Raw genomic sequence first — 15483 nt, 5'->3', positions numbered from 1 at the left:
CTTGCCCTCTTTTCTGTGTGAACTTATACACAATTGTCAGCTGAATTTCACAAGCATTATAATATGGTTGTTGCTGCGAAATTGACGCTGCCATCTTTCAATGCAGGTGCTGGACCTGATCACTGATGAAGTGACCGAGGGCAACAAAATCTCTTTCATCGGGTATGCAACAGCTTGTTCTGCTTCGCCCTCTAAAAAGTATTGAATGATATATATATGTCAAGGATCCAGCTGTAAGCATGCAGTCGCAGGGATAGCCAGGCTCACTAGCTCAACCACCTTTGCGCTCTCTGCGATTTTTGCATTGTTGGCTGTGCAGGTTTGGCGCATTCGCACCCAGGTTCAGGCCAGCCAGGAAGGCACGCAACCCCAAAACTCAGGAGGAGCTGGATGTTGAGGCCACCACAGTGCCCACCTTCACGGCGAGCAAGGTGTTCAAGGACAAGGTTGGCAAGGGCAACAATGCCACACTGGCAGTCTAAGCCAGTCCCTGTCAAAACAGCTGCTATACCACATGGCGAATCATCAGTGGAGTCTGTGCGGCCCATGTCTCATACGCAGCCAAGACTGATGCATGGAATTTGCCTGCTTTCTGCTCTCCAGTTTTTTTGTTGTCAGAATGCAAAATGGGCTATGTTTTTGGCTGGAACCTGTCCAACATGAACAATTTTGCACGCCATGCCATGCAGCAAAGCACCATCCTTTACTCCTTCCCTGACAATTACCTGCAGCTTGTTCTGGATCCTAATGGTGTTGGACTTGGAGTGTGGTCATGATACAGGGACGAAGGTGGCACCTTTCAAGGTGCAATCTTTGAGAATCAGCTTTCACAAGAGTGACATGGTGCATGGACGCAAACATAGGGTGAACTGCGGTCATTCGTGGGCACGTGTAACCCTTGTGCTCCACTTGACTTCAATCTGTTCTCCTGTCAGCCATATCAGCATGCCATGGCATGAGTTAGAGCCCCAATTACAAGGCAGGTATGCTGATCATCAGGTCAATTTGGCCTCTGAGGAGTGAATGCTTACATTCTTTGGCTTGCAATCGCTCATATACAAAATCGCCAACAAGCGCAACAGTGAGAGGCCATCAATTTCTGTTCCATCCTTCCATTCTAACCCACACGTTGGCAGTGCAGCGTACACCTCTACTACAGCAGACTTAGCAGCAGAAGCTGGCATCCATCACTGTATCCGTGCATGCACATCTGGAAGAAGTCTGTCATCCGTTCTGCAGTTCAACATGCGTTCACACAGAGGGGGCATTTGCCCAGGGCCATGAGTAATCCACAACTACACCCCCTTCGCGCACCTAGCGTCTCCTGGAGCTGGTTTTCCTGCCGCCCTTTTTGCTGCGCCCCTTCACTCGCTTCAGCTCCCTCTCAGACCGCCAGGGCTCCCTCACAGTCGGCGCAAAGCTGCCATCGATGTCAGGCATGAAGTCCAGATCTCTGTCGGGTATCAAGGGCAACCCCTCCACTTCATCTTCCTCCCCACCTTCATCATCTGATGCTGCATCTTCATCCTCATCCAGAGCATCCAAGAACCCCTCCTCTTCCTGCAGAAGAAAAATTTGCATCAGCACTTGGAAGGGCTACTCACACAACGACATGAAATTCGCACCCTCCTGCACAGAACCTAAAGTTCAAGCACACCTGCAAGGAGGCTACAGATGGCAAGGGCAAATGATGCTAGCTAAGAAGACATGCACAAGCTGAGGACTCTCCAAAGCGAGCATGCGAGGGTCCAATGACATATGCCGTAGTGTCAGGGCAGAGTCTGGCACCTCCAGATCGTCCTCAATTTCAACCTCGTCATCATCATCATCATCCAGGTCATTTTCTGCGCTGGCACCCCTGAATCCCCCAATAGCTATGGCCGGAGGCTCAATCTCTCCGGCATCTTGCCTCTTTATCCGCTCCAGCAGGGCCAGCACCTGTGAAGGTTGAGTACTTTTATAATTGTTCAGCAGACCAAAGGCCAAAATGTGGCAGTTTTTCCTGTGAGCAGCCTCACCTCCTCTCCTCTCTGCATCGAGTCGTCCCTGATGAATCTGATCTCTGGGCACAGCCGGAGGTTGACTGTCTGCGCTATGTGCTTCCTCACATACCTGATGACAGGACAAAAGGACTGAGACACTCCACTGTGCACTTATAGTCAGGGCAAGCTTAGTCGTGGATGTACAAGTCTTCGATCTCGAGTCATGCAGGTGCAAAGAAAGTCCGCTCACCCTTCAAGCCTCGACAGCCCCCGCATGGCAATGTCTTTGCCTTCTGGATCGCTGTAGATGGAGATATACACCTTTGCCACTTGCAAATCGTTTGACAGCTCCACGTCTGTCACACTGGCAAGGGCTGACACAGCAGAATCCAGCCCCAGCTTCACCTCTGGGCTCACTGCTCCCTGGAGCACCTGCACAGCCCAGGATGCTGTTATTGCCCATCTCAAAACACCGAAGAGATTATTGGGCTGTCGATTGGGTGTGCACTCACAGAGCAGAAAGGTGCGATCTGCTCAAATAAGCTACATTCCTCACCCTGTCTGTGAGCAGGAGAGTGCCCACTTCCCGTTCTATCTGCTTTGCCACTCGAGCGACCCTCCTGGGATGTGCCTGACACCCAGCACGTACCGATGTCATCAACTTACACTGAGAAGAATATTTCGCGACGGCGGTATAAACAAGCAGGCACTTGGCTCACCATACATACTGTGCCATGCTGTCTTTCACCACTGAGACGAAATGGATTTTGAGCACCTGCATGCCAATGGATTTAATTCCCTGAAAACAATTGGGAGTGCAGAAGAAAAATTGAGCCCATAGGAAACCCACACACCTTTTCTGGGACGAGCTACATCTAGTACTGCTCTTGACCGAGACGGCAGCCATCTTAGTGAGGGAAAGGTCTTAGCATGACATTGCGGTAACGCATCGGAACATCTTGTTCTGCTGAGATCCGCAATGGCGCTGCTACAGGTCATGACTACCCTCCGTGTCCTTCACTTGGACAAGGTAAGGTTCAACAGAGATCAGTGACAGTCTCTTAACGATAGCAGAGATATTCACAGGATAGACTGTGTTTTAAAGTTATGCTAAAGAACAGAGCGATTGTGCTAGCTTTCTAGACACAATGTTCGCAAAAGTGTCAGCGGCTGCCCTTGACGTGGCACCCTTTTGGATATGGGCTCCAAATTTGACCATCAATTTGCATGCATGATGACAACATTGTTTTTGCGACAGCAACTGGAAGCATTCTAAATATAACTCTTTTTGGTCCGGCCTGCTTCAGCATCAGTGCATTGTAGTCCTGATATTCCGTTCTCCAGCAATAGCATGCATGATCCCAAGATGCGCGTCTAGATAGCTCGCGTGCAGCACAAAGCTTGCACTGCAAATTAATGTTGACGGTAGTATTTGAGCGGCATTTACAATACAACACACTGCTGCCTGTGGTTTGGAACAACATTGCCTTCCTTGGGGGTCTAATAGATTTACAATGACCTGGCGATACCAGATGGTAAGCTGATCAATTGTGACATCAAAGCAACAGTCTCAGACCTAGGCTAGCCTGTCATTTCCAGTGGGACACGGCGGGCGCCGATATTAGATTTATTCTAGCTTGCAATTACTGCAGTGTGCTGAAAAATCTCAAAAGCTTGCAATTGCACATCACAGGAATCTCCATCAGCTCGAGTACAACAGTTCTCAAGAGTTGGCATCAGAATTGTTTTTAAGTCATTGAACAAACAGCTGCCTCTACAAACCTTGCATTATTTGTGCCCCATCTACAGCCCTTGCACAGACCCGGTCTCAATGTCAGCCTTTGAAATCAAGTGGCTCTGCACAATACACAAGACCCATATTTGCTCTACCTTCACCAAAGCACAATCTGCAACAAAGTTTTGTCTTAAGAAGAACCATGCTGACATGGAAAGCTCCACAACTCATCGAGAGAGCACGGGCAGAGCTTGCAGCACATTGCCGGGTGCTCTGCCAAAGAATCACAACACATCACAAGACTGCACACATGATGGAAACCATGCATCCTCAATAATTCTCCTTCTCCAAAAGTGCTGGCCGTCACCATTCCGATTCGACAATGCTCAGCACCAATGCACAATCCACACATTGCAAAGACATGTCAGCACAGCCTGCTGCCATGTCATTTGAAGATCAAGTCTTTAGCAAAAACTGGAACCCAGTGAAATGTTCACAAGTTCTATGCAGGACAATAAATGGATGTCAGACTCTCTGTGCTCTTGAATACCGCCATTATTCTTTCTTGACAGACCTTCAGGATGTCCTGTATAACTTCCTGGCCCTGGAATATTTACAAGTTTCCCATTGCCTCAAGCAGTAAGATTGACGCCATGCTGCTGCCTGTTCTAATAAGCGGCCCTTTAGGTCCCTTGCACAGGGTCAGCTGTCACCGGACAGACTTGAATCTGAAAATCGCACCAAGGGTCTTCATGCAGCGTGAAGCTTGGTTTTCTGTGCAGGGAAGTAGGTGAGCAGCGCCTTGCGCAGGTTGGCAGCATTGATGTACAGGCAGCCAGCCATCGCGATGCCATAGTAGGACTGCAAACACACAGGCACATGATATCAGTGTCCCTGATATATCAAGAGCATGATGCACCAAAAGGGCCAAGGATGCGCCATTGCAGAGACCCAGAGGGATCAAAAGTTGAAGCTAGGCACATCAAAAAGACGAACACTGTGCAACAGAGTAATATCTCTTCATCTACGGCAGCATGATGCAGCGTGCCTCTCAATACAGGTCCCAATTCCCCTGTCATTCCCATCTATTGTGGCATGAAAGCCCCTGGACACTGCAGGGCGCACAATAAAATGAAGAGGCGGCAGCGCACCTTGGCTGAGAAGGCGTCCGGGCTTTGCGCGACGTCTAAGGCTATCAATAAATGGGGGATGAGCTGGAACAGGGGCAGGGTGGCCAGCTCGGCCTTTCGCACCGCCCTGCGCTTCCAGGAGCCCGGGGGGACTCCTATCAAGTCCTGCACAGTCATCACCGGCTCAGGATCTTTCTGTACAGCCCATGCACATGTCTAGTGTCCTGTGCACGGGTATGTTCCTCCGCGTAGTAAATGCACAGAACAAGAGATCCAGTGAGAAACCATCCCTAAGGAAATGATATCCACGAGACGTCCTCAATGGACCCTGCTCAGCTATGTGAACTGTACAGAGCTTATCATCCTTGAAATGGGATGCAACTCATACAAGCAGGGGAGCAATTATGGGCATGGTTTCGTGAGACAACCACGTGCTCGGTTATTTCTTCTGCTGGATGATCCAGCCAATAAGACACAATTCCAAATTCAGTGTTTTGTCTCATTTCAATGGTCACATCGGAGAGAAAGGAGATTGGCACACACCTGTAGGCGGCCCGTGATATAGAAGACGGAGGGCAGCTCTGACAGCAGCATGGCGCTGAGGAGCGGCGTATGCTGCGCCTTGGACGCGGCGGCGCCAAACAACACCAGCAGCAGCGAGAAGTGGATGATGGCCAGGTAAGACCGCTTGAACAGCCTGCAGCAGCCACATGCCTCCATCTCAGCTCCTTTGATGCATCATTCCCATGCATGCTGATCCAGCCGCAAGCGCCAGGCAAACAAGGTTCCCACACTTCCACCTGACACCCAGTTCTCACTTCAGAACGCCACTGCCCCCTCAAATTCAGAACAGCCACCGTAGTCATTCATGCTATCAGGAGCGTTACACTCAAAGGCGGCTGGTAGAGGCTGCAGCTCATGCACACTTGTTGTGCTTGCATGTGCTAGATGAGCACTATCAGTCCATGAGACAGTCGAGGAGGGAGGAATCTGCGCCACCTGTTGCGCACAAGGGTCCAGAGCTGGAAGCCGAAGAAGCCGGCGCTGGTGCACACGAGCAGGTCTGGCAGAAGGCCGGCCTGCGCTGCAGACGGCGTCCAGCCGACAGACAGCGCCGCCGGGTGCCGCGCCACGTAGGCGGCAGCCGCCGCGAAGCTGAGCGCTGAGTAGACCAGGTGCACCACATCCGTGCACCACCAAGCCTGCCCCTCCGCGCTCAGGCTCCTGCAGCAGATTGTTTAGATACCAGTTTGACCCCACCAACAATAGAACCAGATTCCCATGATATATTCTCAATCCCAGAGCGTAAGCAGCTTCCCTAAACATGCTTTCGATCCCACCAATAGTGTAGGCAGCTTCCCTTGATATAGTTTATCTGGAAACGAGGCAGAGGCGCAGCAGGGGTATATTAAATGCAACTGTACAGCGAGCTCGGAAATAGAGGGACGTGCACTTACACAGTGTTGGCGGTGCAGCATGCACACGCATGCACAAGGACTGCAAGCACAGGTGTGACTGGGAATTCTAGATGGTTCAATCAAGATCACGCACCTGTAGGAGGAGAAGAGGAGGGTGGAGGCGGCGGAGACGCAGGCGAGGATGCAGGCGAAGACGGCAGAGGCGGCAGGCATGACCCACAGCATGCGGCTCTGGCTCACCACGCACCCCGCCAGGAAGAAGTATATTGCCAGCAGCACCTGCACACATGCATGCATACCATAAGACTTTGCCAGGACCCTCTCTGCCTCCTGTGAGATGTCTTTCTCGGAATCCCAATCCTTACGCAGTCATGGCAACCAGCAGATGGGCGTTGATAATGGCATTCCACACTGTATTTGCGAAGCTTCAGAGTCTGAAGCCATTCGAAAGGTCGTGTTTGTCACGATGAGGAGTTCCCAATGACCTGAAGGTGCTGCGAGCCCACCTTAAAAGTAGCCCTTCAAGCGCTTCTCTGGGGTAAATCAAGGCCGTTCTTTCATTCCAGGAAGTCGTGCTAAGCCAGACATGTGACGGCAGTGTGAAGATGTGCTTGCCTGGGTGACGGGGTCAGCGGGAGCCGCGGCCTTGGCAACGACGTGCTTGGGCAGCTCCTGCGAGGAGGACGGCTGCAGCGGGTCGGCGGCCGGGTGGTCGGTTGCCTTGGCCCAGCGGATCTGGAAGTTGTGGATGTACTTGGCGTCGAAGGCCGCCTCGCAGTATGCAAAATAAAACCTGCACCACGGTAAGCAACACCATCGGTCTCTGGCTCAATACACATGTAAACCGCCCTTTGGTGATCGCCAAGCTCATGAAGCTGCTGCAGGATCCCGATTCATTGCAAATTCCATGCAGATGCTCCCAAAGCAGGCACAAGCCAAGGATTTTCTGTGTACGCAGGGAAAGTGTTGCAGTGGGGAGCACCATCAGAATGTCAGAAGCAAGAAGCCTTTAAAAGCACATTTCTTTTGAGCAATTACCAATAAGCCATGGCAAGCCAGGGGAAGCAAATCATACAAAGGAGAGCGGCACCTGAATTTGCGCCAGTAGCGTTCGCTGTAGCCCAGGCTCAGGATGGCCGCGCGTTCCCTCTCCCAAGTCTCCCGCCACGCGCGCAGCGTCACCGCATAATGGGGGCCGATATCCCTGCACTCCTGCACCAAACACCCAATCCACCGTCGGACACATGACCCCTCCCTTTTCAATGACATTTCATCATGCACAGGAAAGAGGAAGCTCGCAAATTTCCTCGCAACCTGTGATTGGAAGCACCCAGGACATGCCATGCAACCCCAGAAGTGCACGCAGGCGAGGGAATGAACGGGGAAGAAGCAAGCCAGAAAAATGTGTTCCCTGCTTCCCCCATGCAATCTGTAGTGTGATCAGCAATGGGGTAGGATGGGTGACATCAGCGCTGATGTCACAGGCGTAGGCGCTGACCTCGACGTGGAGGCCGGTGCCACGCGCGGAGTCGACCATGGCGCCCATGGAGGGCAGGTGCCCGCCCGGGAAGATGTGCTCGCGGATGAAGTCGCTGGAAGCGCAGTAAGCCTCGTACCTCTCGTCCGGCTCCGATATCGCCTGCCGAGAGTAGAACCCATTCAGGTCACTGTATTGACAAGGTGAATTGACTGTTGTGACCAGGACATGAATTTTTCCCTTAGGGGATGTGCAATCCTAGGACCCCTAAACCCAGCTGCTGACGCTGCATGCAACTATACAGCTAAGCAAGTTCAGTAGAAGCTGCCATGGCTGTCTTCCTGTGAAGTAACAACAGAAAATGATAAGGTCCCAGCAGGGAAGTGGTATCTTAGAAATACAAAGTGGGGTACTGACCTGGATGACAGCCTGGCCGCCCGGTTTGAGCAGCCCGCTGATGGCATCAAAGTAGGCCGGCAGATTCTCGTGCCCCACCGCCTCTATCATCTCGCAGCTCAACACCTGCACCATAATCAACACCCCTCATGCATGCACCCCGCCTCGTGCAATGCACTTTACCACATGATCCTGCCCTGCCCACCGCTCTGAGCCCTTACCTGCTGGCCATGCTTGTGAACACACGATTGTAGGAGGGTCATACATGGTAATTGCCTTCCAGATTACAGGCAGAGGGCCCATTTGGTGCATCTTATAGAATGGTGCATCTCATCGACGTGAAGCAACATTTCAGTCAGCTATGATACATGTGGCACGTGTTCTGCACGGGCAGTGCATCACTGCTCTGGAGTCTCCGTGGTGCAGATGCAAAAAATAAGGAAGCAGAGCGCGCAGCCCTCAAGTTGCAAGCACACCTCAAGCTGCTCTTTTGCTTACACGTTTATAGAACGTTGGAATTTGACCAAATATGCAATCACACAGACGCAGGAGCAGTGGTGCCACCTTGTCGAAGGGTCCGAGGTGGGCGGCTTGGCGGTAGTCGCAGAAGAGGAGGGTGATGCGGTCGGAGAGGTCGGCCGCCTTCACTCGCGCCACACCCTCCTCCAGCTGCTGCTTGCTCACCGTCAGGCCCGTCCACCGGCAACCAGTCGTCTGTGCATCAAAGGTTTGCATGTCACCCTTTTATTCATGTACACATCAGCACATGTCTCACAGCTTTGCCAGCGACCAGATGCCTCGCCAGTAGTCTGCACAGGTAATCTTTTTTGGTCGGCAGCATCCTTGCTTGCATGTCTGCCTGACAGGTTAATGTGGCGCTGACTGCAGGAATTCTGCAGATCTGCTTTCGCTGCACATGCATTTACAATGCTATGGCTGCTATTTCTATGAGATTGAAACACCCCTTGGGACTCTTCTATGAGACAATTCATCAAACAGCTGGCTGCTGCTGCCAGGGAGGCTTCCAATGCAGAAGGTTCTGGAATGAATCTTGAAGTAGTCTGCAGAAGAATGAACTAGTCGGCATTGCAGGACAACCTGGAACCTGCTCTTCAGAATGAATGATGTCATTGGTCAGTAACTGCATGGTGGAGGAGGTTTCGAGTGCAGAAGGGAGAAGTCAATGCGGGGGTCCCACCTGCACGGCGCGGATAGCCATGGATCCCCAGCCGCAGCCGATCTCCAGCACATGGTCATCCTTAGTAATGCCGGCCATGGACACGAGCGCATCCAGCTTGTTCATCTGCGCCTGCTCCAAGCTGTCGCCTGCGCCGGGGACGCTGACTAATCTTGCACAACTCATTTCTATCTCAAAATTGAGAAGCAACTCTGTAAACATGTACCTGGATCCTAGATCTCAGGGAACTGGTAAGTATGTAATAACAAATAATGACTGTAGGCAGTACCTGTGCTGCATCTGCCACTGCAGCCTTAGACTCTGTTGGGGCTGCTGCCTCTGAAAATCAATGGAGGATTTGAGGCATGCATGAGTTTACTGGACACAAGAGAACATGGCAGCAAGGTTGCTTCTGGTGGGCATGCATCACCTCAGAATTATGTGTGGTGAGTGACATAATCTCAGTAGCCACTCCGTTCGTTATCAATTCATTCCACAATCCTTACAAGTTTTTTGTCCTCTTGTTTGGATCTTAATGCTAAGAAAATATGGGCGGACCTGGGCGGTGGATGCCGGATGAGTAGGTGAGGGAGGGGTCCAGGAAGAGTTTGTACATGGCGTTGCCTGCGTCATAGTGCTCTTCTATGTTCCGCCTGCTGCCCTCAATCTGCACGCACATTGCCTTTCAGCTTGCAGCCCACATCAATCTGCAGCCATGCACCTTGGGCAGTGTGCACGCATGGCTTCCAAGCTCTTATCGGTAACCAAGGGGCACGAGTCCTCCTGCTGTTTGGACTGCACAGATGCAAGGATGGCATGCACAGAGCAATGGATCTGTTGTTGTTATGCACACTGGGCCATATGAGATTGTTTGATTCAAAGCTTCGCGCAAGTATGCACGGAATGCCCAGGACAACGTTGGACATGTAGAGGGCGCACGGTGTTGGCGCGGGCGCGGTGAGCGAGCAGCAGGAGCCAGTCCCCGATGCGGTTGAGGATTCCCAGAGCGCCACGGTTGCCCTCTATGTTGCCCGCGTTTGCAGTCACCGCCGCCAGCAGCGCACCCAAGTCATCAACCTGGAAGATCAGGCAGAAGGGGTGATTGTTTCAATTCTCAAGCTGCTCTATTCATCAATCATATCAGTCAATGTCTGGGCATGTGAGACCATGTGCTGGCTTGTGACCACCCATGCATGTGCACCATAAAAACACTCACTCCTCTCCACAACCACCATGCAGCCCTTGCCTGATTAAGCATTTCTGGGGACTTATGGCATGCTGGTGTCTATGTATAAAAAAGATTGAACACATGTTCAAGCAGGCTGCTTTGATCAGAGCAGAGTAGGCGCACCAGGAAGTCTCCGTCCATGTAGGCTTCCCCGAGGCCGGTGTCGTGGCGGGTGATGACCTTGCGGAAGAAGGCCATTCGCAGCACGCGCACCGTCGCGCACAGCACCGGCTTGCCCATCCACTCATCCTCTGCACGCATTGGTGGCCATTCCAGTGTGCACTTCTCTTTCACATACACGTTGTCTCAACTACAAAAACTCTCACCAATACCCAGTTGAGCACCAAAGCTGTCACAGAAACAATGACTCCAATCCTGACGAAGCAGCTAACCAGCAATCATAAGCGCAGCAGGGAGTTCCAGTTCATGGAAGTCTTCTGGTGCAGAAACGAAGTGCACAAACACCACCCACCCTGTGAAAATCTTAGGATATTTTCAGACAATGCAGCTATGTTGAAAATTCACCTTTAGGCAGGCTGCGTGCGGCAGAGGCATCGTCCCCATAGACAAGCTCCTCGCCGTTGGGCAGGATGAAGCGCAGGCGGCCGAGCGAAATCGCGCGCCGCGCAAACTTGTCAAAGGTCGACATGAAGAACATGTCGGCCAGGGACATCTTGGGGGAAGTGGCGTGCGGCGTCCAGGGGATTGTGGCACCAAGTGCTGTCGCCGCCGCCATGCCCGCCTTGAGGCCGTCCTCGTGGAATCCGTAGCCGCACCAGGCACCCGCATAGTAGATGCCGCCCTTGCCCTGCACGCAATTATTGCCTTGAGTCTATGCATGTATCTCTGTGCTTTCGGTTAGGCACTCTTAGCAAGCAATGCTTGAAAGCTCATTTGGAGATGAGTCAAAAGTCTCGGCCAGAAAGCTCATCCAACTGGACTGCTCTGTGCGGGCAGCCCTGCCACAACATCAGAAGCAGTCATGACACAGACCCTTTCTCACGCCAGAGTGTCAGGCGCAAATTGTGCAGTGTGCAAGAGGCCAGACCGACTGCAACACAAGAGAAACAAAAGAGAGCGGCAGGCGTGCCTGGACGGAGGGCAGTCGCTGCTGCGCCTCGTACGAGGCGGAGCTGAAGACCGGGTGCGCCAGATGCAGGTGCCGGATCGTGCGCTCGGCCGCCGGCGGCCGCGGCGGATTCAGCGTCACGAACGTATCGGGCGCGCCGGGCGGAAGCCGCTGCAGGTTGTTGAGCCAGTAGGTCACGCAGACGGCTGCTGTGTCGGCTGCCGGGTCAGCCGCGTGGGACGAGGAGCCGAGGAAGTTCCAAGAGGACCAAGTCGCGTGCGCACGGGGCATCAAGTCGACGTCGGTGTGCAGGTAGATGTCATTGGTGCCGTAGGGGATCGCCTCCAGCAGCGGCCGCACACCCTGCGCCGATGTTCGCACGCATTTGAATATGAACTCCAATCTGGACCTGCCATCTTCAGAAGCAAGATCAGACCTAACCAAGAAATGATTCGACCATGCAAATCGTCCCAGAGCGCACAGCTGCTCTGCCTCAAGACGTATCAAAAGCGCGATCCCCAAAGAAATGCCAAACTTCAAGAGTATTATCTCTCAGCCTAATTAAGACAAAGGATGCCTGAAGTAAGAAAACATTGGTGCAACTAAGGCAAGAGGCCGCATGAGCAAAGGATCAAGGAGGAAGTGGAAGCAAGTACCTCAGGTGCGGCGCTGCCGAGGGCGGCCAGCGTGGTGTTGGTGTGCGTGGCAAAGATGACCGCGTCGAACTCCTCCGCCACAAAGCCCGCCGCGTGCACCACCGCCCTGCCGTCGCCGGACGCCGGCTCCACCCGCGTCACTGGAGCGCTCGTGCGCACGTCCGGCAGATCTGTAGCAGAAGATACACTCCTCAAGATCAATTGAGGTGCACTGCATGTCACTGTGCTTGAACTTCCCTGACGCTCTGTTACAAACTCCTTGCTTAATTGAGCTTTTTGATCATTTCAGAATGCCTGCAGGCGTGATTTGGCACCCCTTGCGCAGTCTCAATGCTTCAGTCTAGACGCCTGATCTGCTGTGCACAGCCTCCCAATGTCTGCCAGATCGGAGATGCGACCTTCCTGCTTACACTCCTGCACAAGCAAGCATGCAATTTACCGCAAGCGGAATCTTGATGAAGAGCGTACCGGCTAGGATTTTGTTGACGTAGGAGCGGGAGCGGTCCTTGACGACGCGCCAAAGCGGTCGCTGCAGCAGATCCAGCAGATGGTGGTTCGCCCAGAACCGCACCAGCATCACCACCGGAAACTCCATCACCTGAGACATCATAATGTCTCATTCATCGTTCTCTGTCCCTTTTTGAACTCCTCCAGCCGTCACGTCTGCCACTTGTGCCCGCTCATCGTGAGAGGGCAGCAAAGATGCAGCAATGACACAGCCGTGCAGACTCTGCACTGCAGCGCCCAGCAGCTCCCTGCGCTCGCATCAAGGCTCTATCCAGGAGCTCCTCACTCCTCACGTCTCAGTCCTGACAGCTAGGAGGGGGTGACTATGTGATGTTGGTGAGTTCTGGCGGGCCCTTGAGGGCTCTGACCTGGGCGTTGGGGACGCTCCAGACGGCGGCGCACATCGGCAGCAGGTACTGCGTGACAAATGCGCGGCTGTACCCCTTCTCGCGGATGTACTGCCCTAGGCTGTGCTGCGCGTATTTCTCTGACGTCCCCGGCTTCAACACCTGCATCACAGGGCGACCCTCTTTGCGCGTCGAGTAAAGACCCTCGTGCGACCCCAGGACACTGAGACGAGCGGCTGCGCTTCTGGCAAGGCCCCACGAGGGCAACAGCAGGCATGCTCCTAAGGGTGGAAGAGCGTGAAAACTTGTCAAAATTCAACAAGAGCTTGGGCATTTGTAATGTATACTAAATTGTACTTCTTAGCAGTCAACTCGACAGTCCTCAACATGTCTGCCAACATATCTCACACATCAGAGTGCAGACTAGACTAGGCCTTGCCTCAATGGTGAGGATGCAACTTAGCAATCCAAGTCATGCATATACGTTGGGCCTCCTCACCTCGGGGGCCTCCCTGCCGAAGCGGATGACGTCCCAGATCATGCGCAGGAAGCCGGGAGACAGCAGGTTGCGGCGCTGCGCGAAGATGGCCCCCAGCCCCCGGCTGCCCCACTCCAGGGCTCCCCCATCAATGGACAGCCCGAAGGACATGTCTGATGGCTCTGTGTCCACTCCTAGTTCCTCCAGCAAACCCACCAGGTTGGGGTACGTTGTGAGGTTGTACACCTGAGCAGCACCCCCCTCGGTCATGTCTGGCCGCTCTCTGTACGTGCACTACGTGATGGACACAGGGCCATGCTGCGCATGAGCCCTGTGGATGCAGGCTTGAAGCAGTACAGGGGACCTGCTCTCTGGCCAGCAGAACTCTGCAAGCCGGGAAGAATTCGGGGCAGCAGGAGGGAGGTGGAAGGTGGTCGCAGTGGTATATAGAAATGCCACCTGGAATCCAAGATCCACTGGGTAGCCGGGTGAATCATCTGTCAGGGTGTGCCCCCCACAGCGGCTCTCACTCTCATACAGTGTCACACTCGCTCCACTCCTGCGGCACAAGATCGCAACTTTCTTTACATTTGATATCATTGGCAGATCACCTCATCAAGGGTGTAAGCTTTTGGAACGTTGCTGGGTATGGACCCCATGAAGACACTGTGATCAGTGTGACATCTTGGCATTTTGAATGTATAAATTAAGCGACTACGTCCCGTTCATCCACAGACAGACGTATGCGTTGTAGATTCCCTTCATGAAATGTAAGATTTTCCAATGATCATCTTCCCTGAGCAAGGGTGGGCCGAAACTGCTGGAGAACCCTAGGACCGCAGCCAGGCAATTGGTGCACTCTCGCGTGTGGAAGATTGAGCAAGCATGTTTCCAAATAGAAGAACACTTCATTGTAAAGCACCTGTGCAGCAGCCAGGCAGCACTGAGGCCCGTGATGCCGCTGCCCACCACAGCAACGCGCTTGCGACCGTTTCCTGTCGCAGCCATCGCGGCCGTTAAGGGCTCTGGGGGTTGGACTCAGATAGCTCGTGAGAGGTTCATGTGCTCATCTGTGCGATGAAACCAATCTGTTTTCCGCCTGGCCAAGTGCAGCAGCGCTCGGGAACTTCGATTGCTTGGTCAAGACCACGTCAAGCTTACATACTTAGGGTTTGCTCATGGAGATTGTTGTTAATAGACACCAGGTTAAAGGGCCCATATATATCGACACTCGATCTTTCCCATGGCCAAAACAGGACACGCTTTGGTGGCACTCTGAATGGCTATTGGAGCCTCAGCGCAAGCTGAGCACAGCCAAGAACCCAGGCGCTACAAAATCTGCAGCCTAGCACAACACCCGCCAAGTAAACGGGGATCTAGCTGCTGAACCAGCATGGAGGCAGCTACGAGCTTCCGGGCGGACGTGAGCTGCAGCTCGGTGAGTGTCTGCAGTGCGGTCGGCGCAACAGCGCGTGTAAGGCTGTCGCAGAGGCTGGTTGCTGACCCTTCTGTGGCCTTGCAGGCGGCTCACAATGCAGGCATGACCATCCGATTCAGGCAGACTATCAGAGGTAAGGACATTACCCCTCTGATTTTCGCCGATCAGCTATGAAACCCGGGCGTGTATTTTGAACATGTCTACGTGTTTCGTGGGGACAGGGACAGCGCCGCGTATTTGCGCTCGATCCAACGCCGTCGCAGGCCTTCAGGTAATTTCTAACAAATCCATATTGTATTTGGAAAGTTTATCGTGGCACTGCTGTGGGCCCTAGTGCAGCACTGCTGAACATCAGTAAAACTTTTTGCTGCACTTTACTGATGACCATAACAAAGCCACTGGAGGTGAATGGCATTATTCACATTGCTGATTTGTTATGCGTGGT

The 15483-nt window shown here is 53.1% G+C and overlaps 3 protein-coding genes across 3 annotated transcripts; 1 reads left to right on the top strand and 2 right to left on the bottom strand.

Annotated features, from left to right (window-relative positions):
- Positions 1-325: 325 nt before the first annotated feature.
- On the top strand, positions 326-893 carry COCSUDRAFT_33014 (hypothetical protein; the record flags this gene model as incomplete). The annotated part of the gene is made up of 1 exon (XM_005648722.1): positions 326-893. A coding segment is annotated over one exon (234 nt), but the record flags the coding sequence as incomplete, so codon positions are not given.
- A 421-nt stretch (positions 894-1314) lies between these two features.
- On the bottom strand, positions 1315-2889 carry COCSUDRAFT_41503 (ribosome-binding factor A; the record flags this gene model as incomplete). The annotated part of the gene is made up of 6 exons (XM_005648721.1): positions 1315-1560; positions 1789-1938; positions 2019-2112; positions 2233-2414; positions 2539-2602; positions 2837-2889. The coding sequence occupies 6 exons, from the start codon at positions 2887-2889 to the stop codon at positions 1315-1317; spliced, it is 789 nt and encodes a 262-aa protein (XP_005648778.1).
- Positions 2890-4467: 1578 nt separating this feature from the next.
- Positions 4468-14710, bottom strand: COCSUDRAFT_65805 (cyclopropane fatty acid synthase; the record flags this gene model as incomplete). The annotated part of the gene is made up of 22 exons (XM_005648720.1): positions 14523-14710; positions 14060-14159; positions 13622-13846; positions 13144-13284; positions 12737-12866; positions 12269-12438; positions 11592-11975; positions 11069-11351; positions 10667-10794; positions 10255-10392; positions 9874-9982; positions 9337-9464; positions 8703-8852; positions 8160-8264; positions 7764-7904; positions 7356-7477; positions 6881-7058; positions 6399-6544; positions 5847-6071; positions 5391-5544; positions 4869-5012; positions 4468-4578 (listed from the first exon to the last, which is right to left on the bottom strand). The coding sequence occupies exons 1-22, from the start codon at positions 14606-14608 to the stop codon at positions 4468-4470; spliced, it is 3498 nt and encodes a 1165-aa protein (XP_005648777.1). The 5' UTR covers positions 14609-14710.
- Between the last annotated feature and the right edge of the window lie 773 nt (positions 14711-15483).

This window comes from Coccomyxa subellipsoidea (genome assembly GCF_000258705.1).
Source record: "Coccomyxa subellipsoidea C-169, whole genome shotgun sequence".
Lineage (NCBI taxonomy): Eukaryota > Viridiplantae > Chlorophyta > Trebouxiophyceae > Coccomyxaceae > Coccomyxa > Coccomyxa subellipsoidea.
The sequence above is the reverse complement of the archived record's forward strand: the minus strand, read 5'-3'. Positions and strand labels throughout refer to the sequence as shown.